At 40.0% G+C, this 25,653-nt stretch overlaps 1 protein-coding gene across 3 annotated transcripts in view; it reads left to right on the top strand.

Moving 5' to 3' along the window:
* Positions 1–25,653, top strand: part of SLC24A2 (solute carrier family 24 member 2) — a 248,656-nt gene that overhangs the window by 131,893 nt on the left and 91,110 nt on the right. For 2 of the 3 annotated variants that reach the window (XM_036855857.1, XM_036855859.1), the window contains exons 3-4: positions 20,291–20,329; positions 22,530–22,638. In XM_036855857.1, the coding sequence (XP_036711752.1) occupies positions 20,291–20,329; positions 22,530–22,638 (148 nt within the window). The remainder of the gene's footprint in view (positions 1–20,290; positions 20,330–22,529; positions 22,639–25,653) is intronic. The other variant, XM_036855858.1, reaches the window with a different exon arrangement.

The raw sequence follows: 25,653 nt of genomic DNA on the forward strand, positions 1-25,653 counted from the left end.
TGGCAGACGGATTCTTAACCACTGTGCCACCAGGGAAGTCCAGCCAATTGTTTTTATAAATAAAAGTTTATTGGGACCAGGGCCAGGATTAGGATAAGGTACATGACAAAGGGTCATGCAAGTACAGGGTCGGAGCCTATCTTTATTTAAAATTTTGATCTTTTGTTCAACATGGAATTTGTGCATTAATTTTGATTTTTGAAAGATTGCATTTGTATCATTTATATTACCAAGTTTTTTGATGCCCCCTTAAATTTTGTGCATGACGCCAATGAGACATTTGCCTCACCTTTGTCCTGACCCTGCAAACCCCATATCAAGACCTATACTTCCCGGTGAACATGTATTGTTTTTATGGTCAAAAACATAAATATTAGTTTTTCTAAATGTTGAAGCAACCTAAAATAAACCCAAGACATGTGAAGATGTTTTGCCCAGCAGTACAGAGAGAAAGGCACCGAACACTAACATCTAAAAAGGTGAAGATTCAACTTCTTATTTTCCAAATGGATCTGATCTCACTTATGCAGTGAGTGCTCAGCGAAGCACATGGATTAATAACAGCAGTGGAGCCGTTTTTAGGTAAAACTGACGGCGCTTTCATGGAAAGGTTCCAGGCAGATTAAAGTTGTATAAGACATAATGCTTTTTAACTGCTTAAATATGTTATGATCATAATTTTATTTTGTGACCTCTTCAGCAGAGAGAAGAGGTTTTTCTTATTTACCAGGTTATCAATGAAAATAACCAGGAAACTTTAATTTCTTCACTCCTTTAATAAATTCAAGTTATTATACTGAAGCATGAATGATCTCAGAAATCTATTAACGAACATATTTTTAAGAGTGCATATGGTTTGAGGTTTGACTAATAGGGTAAATATTTGTAGGTTTTCCAAGTTAACAAGAAATATTTTCTTTCTCTTGGCCTCTCCCCGCCCCCTTCCCTCATCACTGTGCCTTATGTTTTAAAAGTTGGTTTGCTTCCTCTGAATAACTGTGGATAAATGGATTCAGAAAGGCCTGAAAGCTATTGACTCTCATCTTAGTCAAGCTCTTATATTAAAGGAGGTGTGTCTATCTCAGTTTCCATATGGGAGATTTGAGAATCTGCTAATGCAAAATATTGTCATCATTATACTAAAAATTCATTATCCAGATATTGCTAATATGACCCCATGTCCAAACAAGATCCTTGGTGAGAAAGACACGTAGGTATGTACCGCGCACATACACATCCCCAAAGTATTTGCCTCACTGCTCAGTGGTAATTCTATCATCTGGCTGGATGATGGCTGGCCTGACAGGGGACCGCTAGCAGGCTAACCTGGGCTGGCTCACATGGTGGCTGGGCAGAATTCTAAGGGAACGTCTACATGCGTGCAAGGGCCCTTGAGACCTAGTCTGGCATGCTGTCCCTTCCACCACATTCTCTTGACCAAAGCAAGTCATAAGACCAGCCCAGATCAAAGTGAAGGGAAATAAACTCCATCCCCTGATGTGGGGGAACTACAGTCACTGTTGCAAAGGTACACGGATACAGGGAGGAGAATAATTGCAGCCGTTTTGCAAACAAACCACCACATGAAAGTGGAAAACCCACACAATTACCTAGAATATAGTGGCTTCACCTAGTGACTTTTTAACAAGTTTATGAGAGAGGGATGAAGAGCTGTGAGAAAGAATCTGCGTTGGGAAAACCACTTGCAAATGCAAAATGACCATTATTTGATGAGAAAATGGAAAAATTGAAGCAGATTCCATTCTCATCTGTCTAGGGTGAGCATGACTGACTTGCCCACTTCTCTGCAGTTCCATGAAGTTGAAATCCTTGGCCAAAGCTTCTGAGAGATTCAAGATTTGTTCAGGGGTAGGAATTTAAACCTGGCTCTCTGCCATCTCTGAGTTTAGATATTTAATTCTTCCAGTTGTAGCTTCTTGTAATTTCATATTCTCATGTATGTTTATTAAGTGCTATGTTAGAAATACAGATGTGACAATCTAACTCATTGGGAAATAATCATTCCATTACAAAAAAACAAAACAGAGATTCCTTTAGCTATTCCAAGATGTTTAAATGCTTGTGAATCTCCAATTCAACAGAAGGAACGAGTAAAAGGAAAGTATTAGAATCATCTGCCTAATGAATATTCATTGACAATAATGATAAATTCAATTTACTAAAACTTGATTTCCTACAGAACTTCTTAAGAATGTGTGTATTGGATAAAAGGGGGGCTCATTTGGAGAAAATAACCTTTCCTCATTCAACTAAGTGCTCTCTAGTGGCCTGAAAGTCTGTGCCCTCCAGATGTTAACATAGTCCCTGATCCCATAGCCTCCAGCCTGCAGAGAAGACCTGCTTCCAGGCCAGACGGTGCTGGGCATGAACCCCAACTTTATCTACATCTGTAACCTTGGGCTATTTACTCAGCCTTACTGAGCCTCACTTTTTTCCAGCAGTAAAATGGGATTGATAAAGCTTATGCAGCTATAAATATTAAATGGGGTAAAGAGTTACAGCTGTAGAAAACAAACTTATGGTACCAGAGGCTAAGGAGGGGAGGGAAAAATTGGAAGATTGGGATTGACATATACACACTACTATATATAAAATAGATAACTGGAGAAGTAACAACTGACACTGCAGAAATACAAAGGATCATGAGAGATTACTAAAAGCAACTATATGCCAATAAAATGGACAACCTGGAAGAAACGGAAAAATTCTTAGAAAAGCACAACCTTCTGAGACTGAACCAGGAAGAAATAGAAAATATAAACAGACCAATCACAAGCACTGAAATTGAAACTGTGATTAAAAATCTTCCAACAAACAAAAGCCCAGGACCAGATGGCTTCACAGGTGAATTCTATCAAACATTTAGAGAAGAACTAATACCTATCCTTCTCAAACACTTCCAAAATATAGCAGAGGGAGGAACACTCCCAAACTCATTCTACGAAGCCACCATCACCCTGATACCAAAACCAGACAAGGTGTCACAGAAAAAGAAAACTATAGGCCAATATCACTGATGAACACAGATGCAAAAATCCTCAACAAAATACTAGCAAACAGAATCCAACAGCACATTAAAAGGATCATATACCATGATCAAGTGGGGTTTCTCCCAGGAATTCAAGGATTCTTCAATATATGCAAATCAATCAATGTGATAAACCATATTAACAAATTGAAGGAGAAAAACCATATGATCATCTCAATAGATGCAGAAAAAGCTTTCGACAAAATTCAACACCCATTTATGATAAAAAATAAAAAACCCAGAAAGTAGGCATAGAGGGAACTTACCTCAACATAATAAAGACCATATATGACAAACCCACAGCCAACATTGTTCTCAATGGTGAAAAACTGAAACCCTTTCCACTAAGATCAGGAACAAGACAAGGTTGCCCACTCTCACCACTGTTATTCAACATAGTTTTGGAAGTTTTAGCCACAGCAATCAGAGAAGAAAAAGAAATAAAAGGAATCCAAATCAGAAAAGAAGAAGTAAAACTGTCACTGTTTGCAGATGACATGATACTATACATAGAAGATCCTAAAGAAGCTACCAGAAAACTGCTAGAGCTAATCAATGAATTTGGTAAAGTAACAGGATACAAAATTAATGCACAGAAATCTCTTGCATTCCTATACACTAATGATGAAACATCTGAAAGAGAAATTAAGGAAACACTCCCATTTACCATTGCAACAGAAAGAATAAAATACCTAAGAATAAACCTACCTAGGGAGACAAAAGACCTATATGCAGAAAACTGTAAGACACTGATGAAAGATATTAAAGATGATACAAACAGATGGAGAGATATACCATGTTCTTGGATTGGAAGAATCAACATTGTGAAAATGACTATACTACCCAAAGCAATCTACAGATTCAGTGCAATCCCTATCAAACTACCAATGGCATTTTTCACAGAACTAGAACAAAAAATTTCACAATTTGTAGGGAAACACAAAAGACCCCAAATAGCCAAAGCAATCTTTTTTTTTTTTTTTTTTTTTTAAAGCTGCGTTTTATAGCTACTTTATTTATTTATTTATTTATTTTTTGGCTGTGTTGGGTCTTCGGTTCGTGCGAGGGCTTTCTCCAGTTGCGGCAAGTGGGGGCCACTCTTCATCGCGGTGCGCGGGCCTTTCACTATTGCGGCCCCTCCCGTTGCGGGGCACAGGCTCCAGACGCGCAGGCTCAGTAGTTGTGGCTCACGGGCCCAGCCGCTCCGTGGCATGTGGGATCTTCCCAGACCAGGGCTCGAACCCGTGTCCCCTGCATTAGCAGGCAGATTCTCAACCACTGCGCCACCAGGGAAGCCCAGCCAAAGCAATCTTGAGAAAGAAAAACGGAGCTGGAGAAAATCAGGCTCCTTGACTTCAGACTATACTACAAAGCTACAGCAATCAAGACAGTATGGTACTGGCACAAAAACAGAAATATAGATCAATGGAACAGGATAGAAAGCCCAGAGATAAGCCCGCACACACATGGTCACCTTATCTTTGATAAAGGAGGCAAGACTATACAATGGAGAAAAGACAGCCTCTTTGATAAGTGGTGCTGGGAAAACTGGACAGCTACATGTAAAAGAATGAAGTTAGAACACTCCCTAACACCATACACAAAAATAAACTCAAAATGGATTAAAGACCTAAATGTAAGGCCAGACACTGTAAAATTCTTAGAGGAAAACATAGGCAGAATACTCTATGACATAAATCACAGCAAGATCCTTTTTGACCCACCTCCTAGAGAAATGGAAATAAAAACAAAAATATACAAATGGGACCTAATGAAACAAAAGCTTTTGCACAGAAAAGGAAACCATAAACAAGACGAAAAGAGAACCCTCAGAATGGGAGAAAATATTTGCAAACGAAGCAACTGACAAAGGATTAATCTCCAAAATATGCATGCAGCTCATGCAGCTCAATATCAAAAAGACAAACAACCGAATCCAAAAATGGGCAGAAGACCTAAATAGACATTTCTCCAAAGAAGATATTCAGATTGCCAACAAACATATGAAAGGATGCTCAACATCACTAATCATTAGAGAAATGCAAATCAAAACTACAATGAGGTATCACCTCACACCGGTCAGAATGGCCATCATCAAAAAATCCACAAACAGTAAATTCTGGAGAGGGTGTGGAGAAAAGGGAACCGTCTTGCACCATTGGTGGGAATGTGAATTGATACAGCCACTATGGAGAACAGTATGGAGGTTCCTTTAAAAAACTAAAAATAGAGCTACCATACGACCCAGCAATCCCACTACTGGGCATATACCCTGAGAAAACCATAATTCAAAAAGAGTCATGTACCACAATGTTCATTGCAGCACTATTTACAATAGCCAGGACATGGAAGCAACCTAAGTGTCCATTGACAGATGAATGGATAAAGAAGATGTGGCACATATATACAATGGAATATTACTCGCCATAAAAAGAAACGAAATTGAATTATTTGTAGTGAGGTGGATGGACCTAGAGTCTGTCATACAGAGTGAAGCCAGAAAGAGAAAAACAAATACCGTATGCTAACGCATATATATGGAATCTAAAAAAAAAATGGTTATGAATAACCTAAGGGCAGGACAGGAATAAAGACGAAGGACAGGAATAAAGGGGCAGGACAGGAATGAGGACACGGGGAGGGAGAAGGGTAAGCTGGGACGAAGTGAGAGAGTGGCATGGACTTACATATACTACCAAATGTAAAATAGATAGGTAGTGGGAAGCAGCTGCATAGCACAGGGAGATCAGCTCGGTGCTTTGTGACCACCTAGAGGGGTGGGATAGGGAGGGTGGGAGGGAGACACAAGAAGGAGGTAATATGGGGATATATGTATACGTATAGCTGATTCACTTTGTTATACAGCAGAAACTAACACACCATCGTAAAGCAATTATACTCCAATAAAGATGTTAAAAAAAAAAGTAAACAAAGAAATTTTTAAAAAGTGAATAAATAAATTTTTAAAAATTAAATAAAATAGATAACTAATAAGGACCTACTGTATAGCACAGGAAACTCTGCTCAATACTCTGTAATGACCTATATGGGAAAAGAATCTAAAAAGAGTGGATATATGTATATGTATAACTGATTCACTTTGCTGTACAGCAGAAACTAACACAACCTTGTAAATCAACTATACTCCAATAAAAAATTTTTTTTAAATATTAAGTGGGATAATGCATGTAAATCAATTCGTTCAAAAGCTAAGTGCTATTGATTTGTCTCTCACCTGCATTTTTCAATAGACGCTAACACAAAACAAAGCACAGTAAGCGAACAACCCCACAGAACCAGGGGATTTCACTTGTTTATTTTTCTCTATCATTTGTGTGTTCCACATCTATCCTCCCACACTAAATATTTGTGATGGGAAATGGCATTCAAAGACACGGGTTCTAACGCCGGCCTCTGCTCACTGGGTAACTAGTTGTCCTTACGCCATCCAGTTGCTTCATTCGTTTGAGCTGCACTTCCTTCCAGCTACCAAACGGTTTAAAGGAGATACTCATAGTTCTGCTAATGCCATGAGATAGCCATGTGAGAACACCTAGCACAGTACCGGTGCTTCTTTATGCCCCTGTTTTATTCCCCTTGGCATTTATTCTCATTTCCAAAATGGCCTGGCAGGTAACAGAGGAGACTCTTTTCCTTTCTCTCACTTGTTTACTTTGGGCTTTTCGGCATCCTTCTGTGTTTCTCCGAGGTGAGCATAATCACAGTAGTAAGCCACCCTAAAGGCTGCCAAAGCCTGCAGACGGGGGACATCTGGAACAAACACAGTTGCGTGAGATGAGTGCCTGGTCCGTGGAGCTGTCCTTTGGCACTCCGCCCAGTCTCTGCCCACTGAATAGAACTGGATCATCTGCAGTGACATTCAGATCTTTTTCCTGAAGAGTCTGAACTAATTGCGAACTTGTCACTGTGTGTAACATGCTTTGTGCTGCCTTCTGCTCTAGCTCCCCTCTGCCAGCACACACTTCAGTGGCATCGAGTTGTCATTGGATAGACTAGGTGGGTCCTTTTGGAATTCCTTCCTTCTGTCATTTAGCAATTGATCATTTGTGCCCTTTGTAATAATGTCATCCAGCTTCCAAAGGGTCTTTCGAAAGCATTATATCAGCGATTCTTAACCTTTTTAGGGTCCTGGACACTTATGAAAATCTGATAGAAGCTATGGATACTCTTCCTCCTGCCCCTGAAAGTTCATATGCACACCAAATGTTACACATCATTTCAGAGATTTCACAACTCCCCTCTTAAATCCAGACTATGGACCCCAAATTCCAGCACTAAGTAGTATTTGTATTTATAAATATTTGTATGGACAATATTGTCCACCAATAAGCTAATACCAAACAGAGTCAGGAAATGAATATTTGTGTCTAGAGCAATTTTTTTAATGAACCAAATGATTTTTCTTGATCTGCTCTCATGGGTTGGTGGGATAAGTAAGGAAAGGAGGAGGTCTTCACAAGTAAAACAGATACATTGTTTTACATACAGTTAATAACTAGCCTTGAGGACAAAATTATAAATATAAAAATAATTGACCATGTTTAAAAAAAAAAACACCATTAGGAGGTGTTAGTTAAGGCAACATGCCACCTATTACATACAGACAAAATGCACATGCACTCAGTATAATGATTATGCAGGAGAATGACCATGTCCTTAGAAGACAACATGTGAAATGTTTAGCATGACATCTGCCACTTACTTTAAAATGATTCAGAAAAAAATTATAAATATATACATATATTGATAAAGCAAATATAGAAAATGCTAACAATTACTGAACCTAAGTGGTAGGAGTATGGTGATTCATTGTACTACTCTTCAGGCTTTTCCTGTGTTTGAAATTTTTCATTATAGAACCTTAGAGGATAAACACACATTATTTTAAGAGAAATGTCAACACAAGCACAATCTTTCACTTTTGGACAGGATTTTCTTCAATCAGTGAGCATCATTTTCCCACAGGAACATAATTTCACTATATTAGAATCCTGTCCTCAGATGTCCAGCATTCCTACAGCTGAGTAAATAATAAACTTTCAGTGATGATATTATACAACATTATATGATTATTATTGGCATTTAAGATGCTCTCTGGGCAGTAAGCTTGTGCCCTGGGACCTGCTGCAAGATGAAGTCTCTAGAACTATCTAGAAGTTCTCAATGTCTAAAGCCAAGGCTTCAGAGTCAACAGCGATTAGAAAGAAAGCTTTTTCTATAGGATATTCCTCATGTCATTTTCCCCTAATTCTGCAACAGATTTTTAATTCCAACACTGAAAATAGTGCTGAGTATTTGGCCAAGAAGATGGTACTGACTGTAATATCGGCACTTCCTGGCTCCATTTGACAGTAATGCAGTTAGGATTCCCAGAGTGTATCTTATTCCATTTCTGTTATTGCGAGGCTACATCTGTTCTCAATGATACACAACTTCCGTTGTGCTATTGACAGGTAGCAGATAAGATATGCCCTCAGAGACCACAGCCACTCTGTGGAACCAGAAATTTTATTTTAAGGCCTGAACCTCCAACATCGTCAGTCCTTTAATACTTCATCAGCAAAAATAGAGCACTGTCCTTACTTAACGGCAGATCTCAATTTCATCTCTGTTTTTCTGGTTTGCACTTTGTCTTTATGCTATTGAAAGGATGCATGACATTGGAAATAATGGTTTATTTTTTAAATCATGTACTCTTTGTTCAAAGCAAGGCTAATGAATAAAACTCTAGATTTTCTTAAATAGCTCTAGGGAGGTTAGATGGCTTCCATTTTCTGAATAAATTTCCTTCTGCAGGAAGGTGAATTCAGAGTGTGTTTCATGTTTACTTGGGGAATGCAGAGAGAGTGATGCCTTGGACCCAGGGAAGTATAGCCATTAAGAGCACATAGTTTCAAGTTAGACTTCCTGCATTTCAACCCCAGTGCCTTCACTTACTGCCTGTATGACTGTGAGCAAATCAGTTAACTTCACTAGACCTTCCACTCCTGATCTTTAAAATGGGTATAATAGCAATTGGACATCCATAGGCAAAAAATGGATCACAACCAAAGCTCATATTTTATACAAAAATTAACTCAAAGACCACTACTCAATACTCTGCAATGGCCTATATGGGAAAAGAAGCTAAAAAAGAGTGGATATATGTATATGTATAACTGATTCACTTTGCCATACACCTAAAACTAACACAGCATTGTAAACCAAGTATACTCCAATAAAAAAAAATGGATCGGGGCTTAAATGTGAAACATAAAATTAAAACTTCTAGAAAAAAAATAGAAATAAAATCTTCCGGAACAAGGACTAGGCAAAGAATTTTTAGATGTGCTACCAATCCCAGTGTGTCAAAAGAAAAATTGATAAATTGGACCTCATCAAAATTAAAAACTTTTGCTCTGTGAAAGACAACGTTAAGAAGATGAAAGGACTAATTACAGGTGGGGAGATAATATTTGCAAACCACATATCTGGCAAAGGACTTGTATCTAGAATATATAAAGAACTCTTGAAACATAATATTTAAAAAAAATCCAATTAGAGGGACTTCCCTGATGGCACAGTGGTTAGGAATCTGCCTGCCGGTACAAGGGACACAGGTTCGAGCCCTGGTCTGGGAAGATCCCACATGCTTCAGAGCAGCTAAGCCCATGCACCACAACTACTGAGCCTGCACTCTAGAGCCCGTGAGCCACAACTACTGAGCCCGTGTGCCACAACTACTGAAGTCTGCGTGCATAGAGCCCGTGCTCCACAACAAGAGAAGCCACTGCAATGAGAAGCCTGCACACCACAACGAAGAGTAACCCCCGCTCGCCGCAACTAGAGAAAGCCTGCGTGCAGCAACAAAGACCCAATGCAACCAAAAATAAAATATAAATAAATTTATTTTAAAAATCCTATTAGAAAATGGGCAAAAGATAGGCACAAACATTTCACTGACGAGGATATACAAACAGCAAATAAGTGCATGAAAAAATGTTCAACATCATAGGCATTAGAGAAATGCACATTAAAACCACAATGAGATATAACTATACCTATTAGGATGGCTAAAATAAAAAATAGCGGCAATACCAAATGCTGGCAAGAATGCAGAAAAAACTGGATCACTCATACATTGCTGGTGGGAATATAAAATAGCACAGCCACTCTGGAAAATAGTTTCGTTGTTCCTTTTAAAACTGTAAATGGTTTTATAACCCAGAAATTGTATTCTTATGCATATATCCTACAGAAATGAAACTTATCTTTATGCAGAAACTTGTACATGAATGCTCGAAGCATCTTTATTCACCATAGCCCCAAACTGGAAACTATCCAGATGTCCCGCAATGGATGTATGTGGTTGGTCCATATCGTAGAATACTACTCAACAATAAAAGGAACAAACTGTTGATATCTGCTACAACTTAGATGACCCTCTAGGAAATTATACTGAGTAGAAAAATCCAGTCTCAAAAGGATACATACTGCATGATTCCACTTACATAACAATCATGAAATTATTATAGAGATAGATAACAGATTAGTGAGTACCAGGTGATAGGGATGAGGAGAGGGGTGGATGTAGATATAAAGGGGTAGCAGAAAGGAATCTTATGGTAATGGTACAGTAAAGTATCTCGATTGCAGTGATGGTTACCTGAAGCTATACATGTGATTAAATTGCGTAGAGCAACACAAATGCCATACACACCATACACAATCACAAGTAAGTGCACATAAAAGTGGCACAGTTCGAGTGAACTCAATAGGTTGTACATGCCAACTTCCTGGTTTTGATATTGTACTATAGTTATGCAAAATGCTGTCTTTAGGGGAGGCTGGGTAAAGTGTACACAGCACCTCCCTGTACATTTTTTTACAACTACCTGTGACTCTATAATTATTTCAAAATAAAAAGGTTTTTTTTCAATGCTTCCTAATAGAACCTTCCACCTAGAATTATGACGAGGATTCAGTGAGCATTTAGCACTGTCTCTAGTGTAGTTAGTACTCAGTAAAAGTCAGCAGGGATTTTATATATTAATGGCCACCTTTGCTACTTAATTGGAAGACTATGTCTTAGAAGAGAGATTTAAACTAGAATATAAGTTCCACGAGAGCAAGGATTTGGGCTGTTTTGTTCACTAGACTATCCCCATACCTAGAACAGTGTGATGCATATAAGGTGCTCATTAAATATGTGTTGAAGAATGAATGAAAGAGTGGTTTTGAAGATACCATGAAGGAAGATATTTGGCAAGTAGAGCACAAGGGAATAACTTGGTAATATCCAAGGTAGGACACAGACAAAATAGCTAAAATGGCAATTTGCCTGGACTGCCTATGAGAGCAAAGGGTAGGAAAGGTAAGTGATCTGTGTAGATAAATTTGAACCTTCATGTGATTCTCATTACTGTAGATTGCATCAGCCTTAGGGGGAAAGTGGAATGGTAACTGTCTTCGTGTCAGGCCCTGGTGGTGGGATTCGTAGTCTTTATTGTGTACCGTACTTTTCTAGGGTGCCCAGGTATGTAATGGTCAGTGTCTGATGGAACTGTTCCTTACTCCCATGCTCTCCACTTCACTACGTGGTGGTCCTGTTCCATTCAGTGCTTCCACCACACTCGCCTCTACCACTACTATTGCAGGTCCCATTCAACCACCAAAAAGAAGACTGGCTCTCTTAGTTTAAAGGACCCATGCGATAGTGTTTGGGCACAGGGTCTAGGGATTAAGCCAGAGAATCAGTACCACTCTGTATTAGTCCAAAGAGTTTCTGCTGACCGTGACCTAAACCCAACACTGGGTCCAGGTCCCTCAACTCTTTTCTGTCTCAGAGTGAGTTTCATGCCTATCCCAGCGTCCTCCTTCCTTGCAAAACTCTAATCCCGCAACTTTCTAGCTGTCAGTCAAGAGATCAGTGTTTGCTGAGCATCTGCAGGATGCTGGCACACGGGTAGGCAAAATATAAAATACAAAGATGTGTAACGTGTAAGACACCCACGTTCAAGAAGGTTACAGATCCAACCAAGCAAGCAAAATGGCAAACACAAGCAATCGGGAATAACTGTGAAATGATGATTGTAACTACAATCAGAGTTCAAAGAAGGGAGGTTTTATATTATGACATTTCTACAAGTATGAGGAAGGAGTAGCCTGGTCAGCACACACAGCTCAGATACATGGGAGGAGAATGATTCAAGAAGCAGTGGGACATTAGCAGTGTCAGATGCTTAGAGGAAAGTGACATGGTTCGGTGTTGGACTAGAAAGAAGCCATGTGCCTCCAACCTCATTATATATGAGCATGTGGGCTTGATTTTACTTATTTATTATTAAACATGTACTTGTTGAGCATCTAGCACTACTGTGCTGTGGAAAAATATAAAATGAAAAAAGCACTGTCTCTGCCCTCAGAAGGGTGCTCAGTAGTGGGAAAGAGAGAGATGAAACAAATAATACAAAAGAATGAACTAGGGAGAAAATGGAGGGCCACACAGAGCATGAGTAGAATATGAAAGTAGCCAAGCTGTGTTCGAAGTGAACCCACGACATGGGTGATCTTAGTTTCCTCCTGGCCTCTCTTAGGAACAGGAGAGCAGATCAAGGAATGGGACCAATTCTCAATATTACTGCATTTTCAGTGGAAAATGTTATATACTTGTTATTTGTGCCCTCTGTTGTTTTCCCAAAGTTTAATTACACTTTTATTTTTTTCTACTGAAGTGTAGTTGATTTACAATATTGTGTTAATTTCTGCTGTACAGCAAAATGATTCAGTTATACACATGTATACATTCTTTTTCATATTCTTTTCTCACCTACTGCTGAGCTATAAACTCCTTAATACAGGTCAATTTGATGTATGGATAAACTAGTTTGCAGTGTTACTTGAACCTACACCATTGTGAAGGTCGTAAAAGTGCCTCTGTGACCTTCAAGACATTCAGAAGAAAATTTATGACAATTGTAGACAAGTCTAAATAATAATGCTGGAAGAGACAAAAAATCAGAAAATAACCTCTATACTTTCTCTATTCCCAGGCACCAACTTTGCACCAAATGAACACAAAATCTGTCCTTCTGTATTAACAGCAATCACCTGGCAACGATTTTCTGGCTTCCATTGGAAGTCAGAGCTCATAAATAGTTCTTAATATAAAATAGTAAACTATTTTTGCTGTATTTGCAGTTCTAGTGACTCCTTCCCACAGGCCACTGCAAGGAAAATTCCAGTTTCTTGTTTCCCCGGTACTTAGAGAGGCTCTGGAGCCCAGCTGTCTGAGCTCACATCCCAGCTCTGCCTCTTACTGGCTACATGGACATGGACAAATTGTCCAACATCCATCAGCCTCGGGGTCCTCACGTATTAGAGGGGGCAGGACTGGTTATAATACCTGTTATTGTGAGGATACAATGAGATATTATACATGAAGCTCTTGCCACGTACTGTGCTTTCAATAAATATTATCCATTATTACTGGAATCTGCTTTATTTGTGGCAAATTATTCTGTGGTATGTCCAGCACCAGCATTTGTTGGACTTTTAAGTTCACATCATCTTAGACACTCTTCCTTGGAAGTCAGGTAATCCAGACTTAACATGTGAGCGCACTGGGGTACTTTACCAGTCAAAGGAAATTTGTGTGACTTATGCCAGAACACCACTAACAGATTGTGTTTGATTGGCATATCAAAATGGCTCATTAGCAATTGTGAGAATTGCTCAAACGATACAACAAAGTATATTGGCAACATCTGGATTTTTAAGGGGGGAGGCGAGAGATGGCAGTGGTGGTCGGGTTGTTAATTCCTAAATTAAGTGAATTAACAAAGGTGCTCAGTATCCTGAGTACAGAAACAGCCGGAGGCACTTCCAGCTTCTCTCTTTCCATTTACAGAATGGGGATTAATGTCTTTTATGTACCTACTTAATAAGAAGGATTCAATAGGGTCTCTTAGGGGTAGATTTAAATAACCATCATTACTATTAATTTAGCCTCTGGAGCAAGCATCAGAGGAGCTTTGGTTCCTGACACAGGACCGCACAATCCCCTTTCTGCCTGAGTGGCCTCACTCTCTCCTGCCACCTGGTTGCATTTTTAGTAGCCACGTCAGGGACCATAGGAGGCACAAGGTGAATCCTGCTCTCAGGGATCTTACGGCTTCCACTATTTAGGAGGCTGGCTAGGGCAGTTGTGGTACACACCCAATACAGCTTACCAATTTAGTGAGAAGCATTTAAACTCCTTTTTTGTTTTTCCTTTACTCTTTCCAGCTTTATTGAGATGTCATTGACATATAATATATATAACATCCGTTAAGTGCAGGGGTCCTACCTTCCCTGAATCTTCCAGCCTCCAGAGCTTCCTGATCAAAACCAGGCCCAGGGCTTCCCTGGTGGCGCAGTGGTTGAGAATCTGCCTGCCAATGCAGGGGACATGGGTTCGAGCCCTGGTCTGGGAAGATCCCACATGCCGCGGAGCAACTGGGCCCGTGAGCCACAACTACTGAGCCTGTGCGTCTGGAGCCTGTTCTCTGCAACAAGAGAGGCCGCGATAGTGAGAGGCCCGCGCACCGCGATGAAGAGTGGCCCCCACTTGCCGCAACTAGAGAAAGCCCTCGCACAGCAACGAAGACCCAACACAGCAAAAATAAATAAATAAATAAATTAATTAAAAAAAAAAAAAAAAAACCAGGCCCACTAAAGTATATGAGATGCGAAACGCTGGCCTCGCCTTGCCAATCCTGTATCCTTCAGACAATGCTGACTCATGGGACAGGGACGGAGTCAGAAGCCAAGCCAAGGAAATATAATCTGTTGTGACATCTCCTCTTCCCGGGGCTGCCAACCTTGGACATGCTCAATTAACCGTACTCTAGTGTCCTACACAAGTCACCTCTCACCATCCTAATCAATGTAATTTTCCCACTTCCCTTAGAAACCACCTTGTTCTCTAAGCCGGTTCACAACCCTGAACCTACTTTTGTCATATAGTTTGTCTTTATTCTTCCTTGTGGCTCTTATTATTAATAGTACTGATAGTAGAGCTAATACATAGCATCTACCATGCACCAAACATCGTCTAAGCACTTTACATGTATAAACTCATGTAATCCTCCCAACAACCCTCTGAAGTAGTTACTGTTATTATCCCCATTTGACAGATGAGGAAACTAAAGCATAAAGAGATTAAGTAACTTGTCCAAAGTCACACAGCTCATAAGTGACAAAAATAAGGAAATGAACTTGCACAGTCTGGGCCTGAATTCCATATTCTTAATAACTGTATGACACCACTTCTCATCCTACATTATTTCTTCCCTCATACAACTATTTAAAAGACAAAATGTTGTTCCTAGCTGTCTCTAAGCAATTTCACTTCCATTTCATTTTTTTGAAGGGTATCTATTCTTCTGAAGTTTCTTTCTACTATCCCAAATATTTTAAGATCATGGGAATTATTCAGATAAATCATCAAAACGCTTTGCTTCCCAAGTTTCTATTACCGTGCTTTTTACTTAATTTCTATCCTTTCTCTCCATCCCAATGTGTTTCTTTAAACCAGAGTTGCAAGTGGGTATTCTTGCAGCCTGGGCTGCCACTTCAGCACTTCATTAATCTTTGAGATTCTTACTTTCCTAAAGGACAGTGACAGTGGCGTAATTACCTGGCAACCAGTAGTAAAAGTAATTTGAATTTAAATCTCTTAGTATTTCTTTCTTTAGGAATTTATTTAATCCTGTTCCCCTTAATATTTTAGGGAGTATGTTAGGGGCACAATAAAGGGAGGCAAAGGGACATGATTTTGCGTCTGATTAAGAAGTGGTTGGGTTTCTTTCCTTTTAGATTTCAGATTTCAAGTTTTTGCACCTTTTATCCAGTCTTCCCCTAGGCTTTGAGGTTTATTCATCTTTAAGCAGAAGGGAGATTTTAAATGTTTTTGCTTATTGAGTGTAAATGTATTGAAAGCACAAGGAGACATCATTTAATACTTCCTTGTTAATTTTTTAAATGAAAATCAGTCATTCAAATCATCCTTCACCCAACCTTTCTAAATTCTAAGACATTAAAGTTAATATCAATTAAATAATGGATTAATATTTCTAATTGCCAGCATATATGTTTTGAATCACATTTATGACAAAACATTTATACTTTTAAGTCTGTTCTTGTAGACTTTATAGTGCTTCTGAGTCCTTTGCACACTGAATTTAGGTGCATTTCACAGGACTTAGTGAAAGGTTATGGTGGTGGAAGTTTATGGTTGTTACTTGACTGTTGTGAAAAATTGCTTGTCTTTCTATATCTGTTGCCAAAGCCACTGGCCAGAAAATCCACCCTTTATTTTACACACTTGTCTTTTGGCACAAGAAATCTTCCCAGTAACCCACTTGATAATGTAATTTTCAGGTAGGTGATTACCAACCAGAGTAAACCAGGGGCTGTGTGCTCATGATGTAGCTATAAACTGTGCAGTATTTGCCTCATGTTTATGTGTGTGAGGTAGCCCTGGGGGCCTGTATGCAGGGTAAGCTCTGTACAAAGTCACATCAAAACTATACTTAGGGACTTCCCTGGTGGCGCAGTGGTTGAGAATCTGCCTGCCAATGCAGGGGACACGGGTTCGAGCCCTGGTCTGGGAAGATCCCACATGCCGCGGAGCAACTGGGCCCGTGAGCCACAACTACTGAGCCTGCGCATCTGGAGCCTGTGCTCCCCAACAAGAGAGGCCACGATGGTGAGAGGCCCGCGCACCGCGATGAAGAGTGGCCCCCACTTGCCGCAACTAGGGAGAGCCCTCGCACAGAAACGAAGACCCAACACAGCCAAAAATAAAAATAAATAAATTAAAAAAAAAAAAAAAAACAACTAAGTAGTCAGGGGAATCATTTCTAACCAGTGGCTTTTAAGGGCCAAAGGAAGAGAGGTGGTTTAAGGATTTGTGAATGATTGATAGCATTAAAAATACTTTGTAAATGAGCTGTGTGTTTTATTATCCGGGGTGCAGGAATGTGGCACTTTCAAAACACCTACCGAACGGGTAGCAAAATTCCCACATAGAATTGGGTTTCCACCAGGAAGGACAACAGATATTAATGACATCATCTCAGTTGCTCAGTTACTCAATTACTTGCAGTAATTAGGGAGAGAGTCAGTTTAAATTAAAGTATTGAATTACAGAATACTTCAAGTAAAAGAGGTATTCTTCAAGAATTGCTGTGTAATACTATGGATTTGGCTTAAAAGATCTTTCCTATAACTGGTACAGCCTTTGTGAACGGACCACCAGGAATTGGGCTTTGAAATTGGTACAGCCCAAATGTATGATATTTTGGTGTGTTTAAAATTAAGGAAATTAAAAAAGCAGAATGCGTAATAAATATGCCAGGATTAATCCTTAAAGTCACATCAGTCCTCTTTTGAGGTTGTCTTTTCTGTGACATCCAGTGGGTTAGCATAAACTTGCCAGATGTTCAATGGCCCTGAAAAGAAAATCATAACACAGAGGCCAATCCAAAACCCAGATACTTAGTTAAATAATTCAGTTCTTAGAAACACTACGAGCTGTGCATGTCTGGATCATTTCTCTGGTCCTTCACTAGTTACTTCCAGTGTAATTAAAGCGCCTTTAAAATTGAATTCCTGACATAATCAGAGGCACATTTCCAGGACTGTGAGGCTGCTTCAAGATGCGATTAGAGGGGAGCTAAGTCAGGTGGGCATCGGGAATCATCAGTAGAGGTGGGCAAAGCCCTGAAAATGAGCAATTATCCTCATATGTCACATTTCTCATCTCTTTTGCAACAAGGCTACATAAAAGGAAAGTGCAGGGGTGTTTTAATGGCCTCAGCTGCCATTTGTGTGTGTGCCTAAATTTACATGTTGTAACCTGATGTATATTCATGTCTGCAAACTACACTTGAAAGTAAGCTAATGATGCCAACCTCTGCTGACGTTAAGCGGTGGGAAATTTTGTAAAGGATTTAGACCTTTCTCTGCACTGAGTTTTATCTTTGTAGAATCTATGTACAACGCATTTTCTTTACGTTTATTGTGTCTTAAGAGCCTCCTTGCTTGTGAGAGAAAAAGCAAGTCAATGGAATAGATATTTCTTTCTTCCTTTCAGACCAAAGGACAGGTTGGGATTTTTTTTTTCTTCCTCAAATATTTTTTAAATCTACCTTTTAAATCCAAACTCTCTGCTGGTGATATTTTTGTTCTTATAAAGACCACACTTTTCTTTCCTCAGTTTCATCCCGTTCCTTCATGTTCTGTGATATTGCTGTGGTATCAATCCCAGCTCATAATTATTTGTCTCCCGTTTAGCCACAAGGTGTAAATTTGCGACCCGAAAAGGCATGCTCTGACAGTTAATCTCCATGTGTGTCCAAAGGCTGATCTGGCTGCACTGGATAATTTCCCTGGGGGATTGTTCTGCAGAATGGGGGGCCATTTGTTGAGCTGTCTAATGTGGGAGACGAGAAAATGAAAGGACTGCCAGAGAGAAACGGGATCATACGGTGGCTTTCAGAGCAAAAAGGGAAATCAAAGGACAGTTTCAGCTCCAGTCTAGTTCCCCAAGCATGTTTCTAGAACTAGGGAAGCAGGAATATTTTCTTGTTAGTGTTTTTAGAGAAGTCACCGAGAGAGAGTCCCAAATTAGGAGGTTCTGGCAAATTTAGTCATGCCTGTGGGCTGTACTCAGAAATTATCTCCAGCCTAAACTCTTCCATTTGTGCCTGAGCCTTACAGGTTCTTCAAGGGTCTGCAAAAGTGTTTGGGACCAGAAGAAAAAATATATGTTGACATTGACTCTAAGATCCAAAAATTATCTACAAGATTATGAAATGTTTAATTGAATGTCGACAAAATATGTACTATCACTTCATTAAGTATTAAATTTAGCCTTCTTAAAAATTACATGAAACCAAATCGCGGATTCAGTTTTCTCACTTTCCAAGATTTCCAGCATGCCAATCATGAATTAAGTGAATTGCACATAGCCAATAATTTGAAATGCAAAATTATAAGAATCCTTTCAATTTTTTTTTTTTTACACAAAAATGTATATCTTAGGTGGGATGTCAGGGCATCTTCACGTTCTTTCTGTGACATGTGTGGTAGGACTAAAAAAAGAGAGCCCAGGGCCCATGAAGATTTTAAAACAGCTCTGCCCTCGTCTTCTCTTCTCCGAGTGTGTGATTAGTCCTGAAGACACAGGTTAGCAAAGACGCTAATTGGAGAACCAGTTTCTTCTTGCTGTATGCACCCGTAGTTGAGGTGAAGTGACAGAGGCGGTGGTCTGATCACGAGGAAGTTCCCAAGGCACCTGCATACCCTTGGAAAGATCACAGGACAGTGCCTGGTTCTGTTGAAGAGGGGGTGTTCATATTAAGCAGGGGAAGCAAAGCCGTCCAGTTGGGACATGTTAGAAGAGCACCAGTGTCCCTTGTCTGAGTTGTGTTCTCTCCCAACAGATGACTGGCCCTCACGTGCCCTTGTGTTTTAGTCAACTTTTCTCAGTGTGACAGATATTTCCTTTTTTAGAATGGAAAATTTGAAGTGGTGGGGCAGGAAAGAAGGTGATTATCTGGATTCCATGTGTGATGATCTTAGTCTTTACTTCAAAGACTTAACGTCTTCAGGCTTTTATTTTATTCATCACACTTGAGACGGTGAATGTCAGTTCCCTCCGAAAGACATGGAATATGACAGGTCCTTGTAATCCCAGCCCCAAATAATGACCACTAATAAGAATAACCACTATTGATTCTTGCAGAACCTTTTTCTTTACATATACTGCAGTATTATTAATTTATTTTCTTTTATAAAATGAGGTAATAAATAAGGCTTTTAAATTTTTTTCACTTAACGATATATCTTAGATATTCTTCCTTGTCAACACATGTGTACTTAGCTCATTCATTGTAGTGCCCACGTGACATTCCACTGGATGGCTGGACCACAATTGATTTAACTGCCCTCTGTTACTGGACATTTAAGTTGGCCATTCAGCTTTGATCTTTCAAGCGAAAGTACCATATGCCTAAATAAACCATGATATATTAGCTGGAAATATACACTCTTGACCCCCTGCGTTGGCATAGTCCTTCCCAGGAGCAGAAAGAACCAAATCTTTCCCTATACTGATGCTTGTGATTAAATGTAAAACCTTTATGTGTTTAGTTATTTCTGTGTCTTCTGTTTCTGCCTTTTCCTCTTACGCAGTCATCTGCAGCCAGTGACAAGGATGAACAGGCTCTACCGGTAGGAAGCAGTGGCCTTGCCTGTACCTGTTCATGTGCCTGTGGAGAGTGTGAGGGCAGGGGTGGGCGGAAGGGGCTATTGTGCTCAACATCCTCTCTCTTGGAATACTTAAAGGGTTTAATCTGCTGGTGTGTGTACGCTCTGTCCTATAATTAGTGTCAACTGAATTCTTACATTCAATGACAAATTATTTCTGGGACTGGCTTTCAAAAAGTTTGAGTTCTCTCTTTCACTTGGCATGGAAAAGTTGAAAGAGTGAGATATTTCCAAATTACATTCCAAGGGATGTTGAGCAGTTATTTGGGGACAGCGAGGGATCTAATGCTTGGTATCTATTTGTGTATCTGCATGCACCTATTTTTTTGGTTGGAAGTTTCTTTTGGTTCCATCAAAAGAAATGCTGCATGAGATCTATATATTCAATATATACATAACGCCCCGAAGACTGCTTTAAGTTCTGTAGACATAATCCTAGGCTAATGAAGATTTCCACAAGAGAGTTCTTTCGGTTTCCCAAAATAAGGACCATAGTAACAGTGATTATGACAAATTATTAACAACAAAGATCCAAAAATTATCTACAAGATATTTTCCAGTTCCTGTCCAATTAACATGTCACATTTTGTATTGTGCAGCATGGCAAGGAAATGACCATCAGTTTTTGTTCAGCCATCAAACAGTGATTACATTTCAACTCTATTCAAATCTTTTAACCTTGCCGCTAAAATTTTTTGAGCCTTAATCTTCTGAATCAAATAACACAATGCATTAAAAAATGTTCCAGATTTTTGAGGCTGAAAAGACTAGTAATGAAGATACATATGACCCCATTCTTCCTCCTGTGATGCTCAAAGCAGAGACTTCCGACATGCATTGAGAGCCCATAGGATATGCCTGATCCAGTACTGGGCTAGGGGTGCAGAGCCAGTCTCTTCCTTTGTGAATCATGATCTGGTTCACCAAGGAGACACCAGTAATCCCCTCTGATTCTTCTCCAAACCCTGTAGAGTTGGAAATATTATTTCTAATAGAATATCAATTATAATAAAATCACTCTAAAAAATTCAGATTTCTCCATGTATCTCACACTGACATTTTACCCATACTTCAAGCTTACTCTGGGTTTCCTGTTTGTCTCCAAACACGTGGCTCAGTTTCAATAAGTATTCTATAAAACAAGGGACGAATGGGCAATAGTTCGGAAACACTGTCCAAGTTAATCAAGTTAACCAGATTTCTTTAGTGTTAGACTTAGTGGTCTAATGTGTATCTTAAAACTCTAAAGGTGAGTTGGTCTAGGATGTAGCAATGTCCAAATATATTTGGTCATGGAGTCTCTTGTGGGACTTTTCTTGGGAAACCCCCTTGTGGATCTGGAGTGTAATGGAATATTTTGCAAAACCCTGTAATGTAAAGGACTCTTTGGAGCCAGGAAGGTTCTCTGTGGATTCATAATAGGAGATTCTCTCTCTTCAAATCTCACTTAACATAGACTGTAAGGCTTCATGGATGAGAGCTGTGGTTCCCATCGTGGAGATGAGGTACCCCGGAATGTGTGCAGGATGTCCCTTTGCGGAGCAAGGGGGAAATATTAGCACCTCTATTGTTTGCTTTCTTTGTTACTCTTCATTATTTCTACTTTTGCAAATGTTTTATGATATATATGCCAATATTTTAGTATGTGTCTGGATATAGATAGAGATACATATGGATATAGATACAGATATAGATAGATGCATATATACACACTCAAAAATTTTACTGATAGGATGCACAATCCAAACATCTTAGAGACCACCCACTGGTTCAGAGAACAGATTTTGAGTGAAGCAGACCTGCAGCCCATTCCTCTATCCTCCATTTTTTATCTGTGTGACCCGAACACCTCATTTCGCTTCTCTGAGACTAAATTTCCTCATCTGTCTAAAGGGAACAATAATGGTATCTAGTTCATAGGGTTCAGTTAGAGAATGGAGGTGAAGGCTATGGCACGTTGACTAGCATATAATAAGTTCTCAAAAGATGATAGCAGTTAATCCCTTTGGTAGGAAAGGATGTGAGAATGCCATTCCTTCAGGAGACTTTGAAGGAACGTACGCTGAAAATCTTTGGTTCAGTTGTGTGCGAGCCTCTGACAGACCAGGTGAGGACTTGCCTTGCATTTCTGAGCACTAACGGCCTCTTTGGTCTCTCTGCTCAGGCAAAGCCGCGTCTGCAGCGGGGTGGAAGTTCCGCCTCCCTCCACAACAGTCTCATGAGGAACAGCATCTTCCAGCTCATGATACACACCCTCGACCCGCTCGCTGAAGGTAAACATCAGGCTTTCGCTTGGGGGGTGGGGAGAGGATGTGAAAAGTCCTCTCTTCATAAAATATGTTTACGCTTCCGTCACAAACCAGCTGACGTCCGCGTGTTAACCTCTGCCAGAGGCAGCCCTGGCCCTTCTGCGTGCTTATCTGCAACCGCCCAGCTCATGATCAGAGATTTTTCACCAGGAGCAGGAGCGGAAGTCCGTTTGCTGATTCTGTCTTTTGATGCCTCCAGCATAAATACAGTTTGTCACGAGGTGGAGAAGACAAGAGAGGTTTCTCTCCCTTCCAGCTAGAGTAACAGTTCTCTTTCATCATCCTCCTAAGTTTCGAAATGAAGTTATATGTGAAGAAAAATTGAAAAATTGTACATCTTTAAAAAAGAAAAAGAGGAGACAAGAACTCCATGACTTAGGAGGGCTGTGATTAGTTTGGGAAATGATGTTCACTGCAGAGCACTGATGTTGTACCTATTCTTTGGCAATTGGAAGATGGGAGGTGAGCTTCTAAGCACCCAAAGAGCGCTCTCTAAGATAACTGCTTAGGATCAGACTGAAGAGGCCTGGTTCACCTCCTAGGGACATTATATAAACCATCACGAAGAATTCAGTATTGTGTTCTTCCAGTTTTACTTATTCACAAGGAAGCCAGGTACATCTTGTTTCTTGAATTGCATAAGTTTCCTAAAAAATTAATTTTTCAAGGAAGCAGATATCTGATGTGTCAAATAAATATCAGAGTTAAGCTACTAGCAAAGGGTTCAAATATAACCAAGTCTTCTGTTCTCCCTTCATCCCTGGACCTTACAGTAAGGCCTGATGTTACACAGAGACGAATAGCCTGGGAAACAGGTCTCTGCCACTGACAAATTATCCCCACATAAATCAGAGCTCTTAACCAATATAAAGCTTGGCTAAATAATTTCAAGGGTTCAGGCCATCAGGAGATTCAGAGGCAGTCAAGAAAACTCTGGGACCTCAAGAGCGGCTCCCCAGGTCCTGTCTCCCCTCATTGGACACGCACCTTCACCCAGAATAATAAGTGAGGATCACGGGCTCACCTCTCACTGTGGAGCATTTCAGTTATAAAACATTTCCGCGTTATACCCCAGAGAGTTACGTAGCTGATGTGATATTTTCCAAAGAGCCTTCTTTCATAGATCCTGGGTTCTGTTTACTCAGGTAATCCTTTGCCGGGAACATCCTAAATATCATTACTCTCTTTACCAGAGGTCCACATGACAAGGAAATTAGCCCTGGCCACTAGCCTTCTTTTCCTCCCCACCAGGGTCACCCCCAGAAAAATGATCTCAGAGAGTGAGGGGATCGCAGGCCAACCTCCGCCCAGCCACGAAGCATTTGTGTGACTTTGGGCAACTTAGAGCCTCTCTAGTACTTGGTTCTTTCACCTACAGTAATAGTTACCTTTGTCTAGTACTTTATAATTGACAAAGTATTTTCACACCTGTGAATCTTTGCTTTATAATAACACTTCATAGCTAACATTATTATTCTAATTTCATAAAATAGGGTACCACCGAAGTAGATCTCAAATGTGTCTCCTTCTCTCTCTGCCAGCTCTTTATTCCAAGCCATCTTCATCACTTCTTAGCTGGTCTTCCACTTCTTCCGTTGCCTCTTTCTTTACATATTTTCCACACAGCAGCCCAAGTAATCTTCTTAAAAAGTAAATCAAATTATGTCGCTCCTATTACCCTACGGTGGCTTCTCGTGGCTCTTAGGAAAATTGTGAAATACTTGCCATGGTCTGCATGATCTGTCTCTTTCTCCAAACTCACATTGACTCACTTTGCTTTAGCCAGACAGAGGCCTTCTGTCGTAAAACAGATACTTCTTTCCTGCCTCAGGGTCTTTGCATAGGCTGTTCCCCCCACCCAGAATACTTTTCTTTCTCCCATTTTCTTCCACTTTTCCAAGCTTTATTCCTGCCCGTTCTTCAGTCCTCTGTGTAAATGACACCTCCTGACCATCCAGTATAAATCAGGGCCCCAATCAATCATCCTCTCTCAATACACCCTTTAATTTTTCCTTTTTGCCCACATTACAATTTGTGTGGTTATTTGTTCACTGCCTGTCTCCCCCAGGACATGGTAAATTTCTAGAGAGCAGGGATTCTGTTTATTTACTAGTTGTCCCCAAGGCCTAGCAGTCTACCTGGCACATGGTAGCTGTTAAGCCTTAGAAGAATTAAGCAACTTGGCCAAAGTCATGCTTTTGCTCTGATAGTCACACAATTTCAAAGCCCTCTAAAGCCCCATAGGTTTAAGATTGTATCTTGGTTATTTTGAGCCACCATCTTCTCTACCCATCACCCAAAAGAGTCAGGTGAGAGAAGAAATGAACTATCTTATCTGCCCCAACTTGATTATGAGCAGGCAGGCAACTGGGTATATTTATTTCTGGCAAGGCACGTTATGTAGTAATTGAGGACAGACTCCAGAGCCAGACTCTCTGGATTCAAATTCCAGCTCTGCATTTATTAGCTGTGTGACCTTCGATAAGTTACTTAACCTCTCTGTACCTCAGTTTCCTCATCTGTAAAAATCAGGATGATATATAATGATGTCTACATCATAAGGTTGTTATAAGGACTAAAGGAGTGAATATACATTAAGCATTGAACACATTGCCTAGCAGATCGTAGACACCATATACAGGTTTGGAATTACTCTGTTCCATTATTTTGAAAAATAATGCAGCATATGAATGTTTTAATTTAAAACATTCAAAAGGTTATGCGGAAAAAATAAGTCTTCCTCCTCCAACAACCTCCCAATTTTCTCCAGTCCCCCAATTCTCCCAGAGGAAACCACAGCTACCAATTTCTTGGGGCTCATTCCAGAGATGATCTATGCATATACAACTCTGTGTGTGTGTGTGTGTGTGTGTCATTGCCCACAGGTCTCAACAATCTAAATTTCTGTGGTTTTTGTTTGAGGGAGTTCAGTTTCTGGTAGGGCTTGTTTTTGTTTTTCTGTTTGGTGGGGAGGTTATA

Source organism: Balaenoptera musculus, chromosome 6 (genome assembly GCF_009873245.2).
Source record: "Balaenoptera musculus isolate JJ_BM4_2016_0621 chromosome 6, mBalMus1.pri.v3, whole genome shotgun sequence".
Lineage (NCBI taxonomy): Eukaryota > Metazoa > Chordata > Mammalia > Artiodactyla > Balaenopteridae > Balaenoptera > Balaenoptera musculus.